The 4696-nt window shown below is 38.4% G+C and overlaps 1 protein-coding gene across 1 annotated transcript in view; it reads left to right on the top strand.

Annotated features, from left to right (window-relative positions):
- The first annotated feature begins 54 nt into the window (after nucleotides 1–54).
- Nucleotides 55–4696, top strand: part of LOC106880202 (fumarate hydratase class I, aerobic-like) — an 11165-nt gene continuing 6523 nt past the window's right edge. Inside the window, 5 exon segments of the mRNA XM_014930061.2 lie at nucleotides 55–174; nucleotides 1546–1717; nucleotides 2574–2701; nucleotides 3857–3995; nucleotides 4651–4694. Coding sequence (XP_014785547.1) covers nucleotides 1546–1717; nucleotides 2574–2701; nucleotides 3857–3995; nucleotides 4651–4694 — 483 coding nt within the window. The 5' untranslated portion in view covers nucleotides 55–174.

Here is a 4696-nt window from a genome sequence, read left to right as displayed (position 1 = left end):
CAATTCGTAAATTTAATCTCTTGGTGTAGTGGTAGAAAAATTTGCCTCTGCAGATAAATCTTATTATTTAGTGCTTATCCTCCACATGTTTCCTCTCACCACAACTCAGCAGGGAACTGCGTGATTTGGGTTTCAAGTCGTGGACGGCCTACTTCCAGTACACACATTAAGAAGGCAAGTGATGTTTATTTGTTATTATTTGTTTATTCTTGTTTTTTTTTTCTATCTGTCCGCAAAAATCTTTAAAAAACAACAAAGGCAAAGTGTAAGTCAAGCAGAATCTGCAAACTCTTGAACTAAGGACGTGGTGCGACCTTTGATGCAGACACTGGCAATCGAAGGGTCACTGTTGTTGTTGGAGATGGCGATAGTATTTAGCCCCAGGTCAACTCTGGTCATGCAGGCCTGTTTATGATCAAAAGCATTTCCAGTTACGACTGTCCTGCCTTATTTGGGGTATATCTAGGATTACATTTTATTAATGCAATATTTTTTTCTTAAGTCGATGTGGCTGTAATTCGAGGGCAATTTGGCCGTCTTGGGAGTTATTCCGAGTAGTGGAGAGAAGAAGGAGGGGATCTAATGAATATGGTAACCTATAATCCTGTGAAAGGCATTCAAGATATTAATGGAATTATTATGTAATATTATTATGTATATAGAGTTGTTACCTGCAAGTATTGTGTAATAACTATTACGACTATTACATTACACTAATGCATGCACCACAGAGTGAGAGGGTATGCCATTAAACTCTGTGATAGAGAGAAAGAGAGTTAACTGTGTCTACTTATCTGTTAATCAACCACCCAGGTGAAAAACCTCCTAAAGGTCATCTTGGTATTTAAGGTTGAATATTTCTAGTCGTATTACATTGTAAAAGACGATTAAGAAAAGTAATAATTGATTTTTTTTTTTTAAGGAATATTTCATCCGTTCGTTTTGTTTGTTTACATAATTTATATTTTAGATTGTAATATAATTACGATGCAAAGAATCTCGACATACTTTCACAAGTGCCACCACCCTCTGACTTTGTTTCCTCATAACTTTAACAAAAATGAATATTTTTTTTATTGAAATGTTCTACAAATACCTTTCAGATAGTATAGATTACGATTCTATCGGAATCTAATGTTAAAAAAAAAAAAAGAAAGAAAGAAAACTGGTGAGCACTCACAACATATATACTGACGCACGTGCCCCCCCCCCTTCCATGATCCTTTTTGATCGAAATTCTACACCCTTTTTTCTTCTCTTCCCAAAAAGAAAAGCTCTACTTTGTATTTTGTCCCCTCTCTGTTCAGCCCTATTGCCAATAAAGAAACATATCTATCTATCTGTTCTTCTGTCTGTCTATCTAAATTATTTATCTGTCCCTCTGTCTATCCATCTATCTATCTATCTATTTATCCTTTTGTGTATCCATCTATCTATCTATCTATTATCTATCTCCTTTTGTCTGTCTATCTATCTATCTCTCTGTCATGTCTGTCTGTCTATCTATCTATCTATCTGTTTCACTCTCTCACTCTCTCTCTTTAGATGTTGTGCTGTTCCCGATGGCTATCACACTTTGGCCGAAGATCTGTTGCCGCCCGCCACTTTCTACACTTAAAACGGACATTGGCAAAAGCTGCCACTGCAAAACCCTTCATCTTCCAAGACATAATGGACTTTGAATCAAAACCAGAGATTCCATGGAAGAAAATTTCAGGTTTGTAGCATTTTATCTTTGTATTTCTTTTACCAATTTCATTCTTTGGGCGCTGACCATGCTGGAGCACTGTCTTCAAGGAGGGGTTTAGTTATTAATTCTATTGACCTCAGTACTTTCTCTAGTGTTTATTTTATCCAACTCATTAGGTCATCCTGGACTTAAATGAATGTGATATTTATGAATGTTAATCATCATCATCGTCAACCCCTGGATACTAGGCTAGATTAAGACCGATAGAGGCCCTAAGCACTTAAAAGATTTTGGTGCTTCTTCATGTTTTCATATGTATTGAGAGAACGGAAAAGAGCTCATTTTGGTTATGGGTAAAAAGGAATGGTAGATTGAACTGAAAAAGAATACAGCAAGCCACTAAACATAAGTGCAAGTTTATGCGGTAGTCTTTGTGACTGACCAGGAGTGGCTGTGTAGTAAGTAGCTTGCTTACCAACCACATGGTTCTGGGTTCAGTCCCCACTGCATGGCACCTTGTGCAAGTGTCTTCTACTATAGCTTCGGGCCGACCAAAGCCTTGTGAGTGGATTTGGTGGACGGTACACGATACCCTTAAAACTAGTTACGCATTGGGGTTGATATAATCAACTTAATCCGTTTGTCTGTCCTTGTTTGTCCCCTCTGTGTGTAGCCCCTTGTGGGCAGTAAAGAAATAAGAAACTACCAAATATATATTTTGTTGGACTGACATTTATGGATTGAATATTTTTTATTTACTCTCAGACTTTGTTCGAAGTAGTTGGATATAGCTTCTTTTTTAACTAGACATGTCTGCTTTCCATGCTGGCATGGTGTGACCAGGTCATTATATTCCTGTTTTTTTCCACTCTCACCTGTACAGGTGATTATGTAGAAACAGTCAACGTCAATGGTAAGAAGGTGCTGCAAATTGATTCACAAGCACTGACTCTTTTGGCAGAGAAGGCCATCGTGGACATTGAACACCTACTGAGGCCAGGTCATCTACAGGTAACTATTCTTACAGTCTCTTGTTCTTTTATTTTTTCTACTGTAGTAGATTTCAACCAGGGTCCTTATCAGATTTTTGAGGTTCACACAAGCAAAATAGTGAATTGGAATGAGTGTTGTAGTTGATATCCAATCAACGGAACAGCCTGGTCGTGGAATTAATGTGCAAGTGCAGACACATGTAGCTTTACTATAGTTCTTAGAGAGATTCAGCATGACCCTTATGAATTACTGGTACAACTCACTTTTGCCAGCTGAATAAACTGGTGCAACAAGAAATACAGAAATAAAAAAGCACCATTCAAGTGTGGTGGTCGTTCGAAAATGTAAGGATACAGATCGTGTCATATAGCCAGCTGGAGACAATGTCTGCTGGGGCTAAATTACAGCAACATTCGTCCTAGACCGGGACTGCCATGTTATGTTGGCAAACAATCTTTACTATAGGAAATAAAGTGTTCTTGCTCAAGGAGACAATGCACAATGTATGTATGTTTGTATGTATGCTTGTATGTGATGTATGTATGTGTGTGTATGTATATACACACACATACATATGAACTTACTTTCAAAACCAGTTATAGAGACAGAATAAGTACCTGACTTCAAAGCCAGTTATACTGACAGATAGAATAAGAAGTACCTGACTTAATAAAAAACAGTGCTGGGGTTCAATTCATTCAACTAAAATCCTCCAAGGTGGTGCCCTGTATACATATATATGTAAGTATATACATATGTGTGTTTGTCGTCATCATCATCACCACCATCATATGTGTGTGTGTGTGTTTGTAAATACACACACACACATATACATACATATGAACTTACTTTCAAAATCGGATATATGCATCAGAATGACTTTCGAGTGATTGTTTAAAACAACAACTTCAATATATCTGATTTTGATTGAAAGTCTAAAGATTTACCTAATCTCTATATGGCATCTATCCCAGTTTGACTCAAAAGAATTTCGCGTGCAGGAAGCCAGCAGCTTTCAGGTTGTGTTTTAAGAGTTATCATGAAATCAACCAAATATGCACTTATACCAGTTTTGAAAGTAAGCTTCTCATATATGTATATATGTATGTGGAAATGTATGGTTTGTGCATATGTATTACGTATTTATTGGTCTCTTTTTGTCTAATTTTTCAGCAATTATCAAATATTCTCAAGGATCCAGAAGCTTCGAAAAACGACAAATTTGTAGCCCTGGAGTTGCTAAAGAATGCCAACATTGCTGCCAATATGGTACTGCCAGGCTGTCAGGATACAGGAACGGCTATCTGTATGGGTAAGTGCCAATATGAGATGCATCATATATCGTCAGTGTCATTTAACATCCGCTTTCCATGCTGGCATGGGTTGCTCTTCCTAACGCCAACCACTCCGAGAGTGTAGTGGCTGCTTTTACGTGCCACCGGCACGAGGGCCGGTCAGGCGGTACTGGCAATGGCCACGTCCAAATGGTGTTTTTTACATGCCACCTGCACAGGAGCCAGTCCAGCAGCATTGGCAACTTATTCTATCGGTCTCTTTTGCTGAAACGATAAGTTACAAGGACATAAACACACTAACAACAACAACAACAACAGTTGTCAAGTGGTGGTGGTGGTGGGTGAGGGGGACAACAAATACAGACACAAAAACTCACACACACACACACACACATGATGGGCATTTTTCAGTTTCCATCCACCAAATCCACTCCCAAGGTTTCGGTCAACCTGAGGCTATAGTAGAAGACACTTCCCCAATGTGCCACACAGTGGGACTGAACCCAGAGCCATGTGGTTGGAAAGCAAGCTTTTTACCATTCATACATACATACAACCTGGAACCGTGTGGTTGGAAAACAAGCTTCTTACTACAATGCTTTCACACGGAACAATTTACGATATGCATGTTTTCCTTATTTATTTTTTTTTGTTTTTGCTTCTCCTATTTAGGCAAGAAAGGACAATATGTGTGGACAACTGGGGAACCGGATGAAGT

Source organism: Octopus bimaculoides, chromosome 26 (genome assembly GCF_001194135.2).
Source record: "Octopus bimaculoides isolate UCB-OBI-ISO-001 chromosome 26, ASM119413v2, whole genome shotgun sequence".
Classification (NCBI taxonomy): domain Eukaryota; kingdom Metazoa; phylum Mollusca; class Cephalopoda; order Octopoda; family Octopodidae; genus Octopus; species Octopus bimaculoides.
This window is presented reverse-complemented; position numbering and strand designations above follow the sequence as displayed.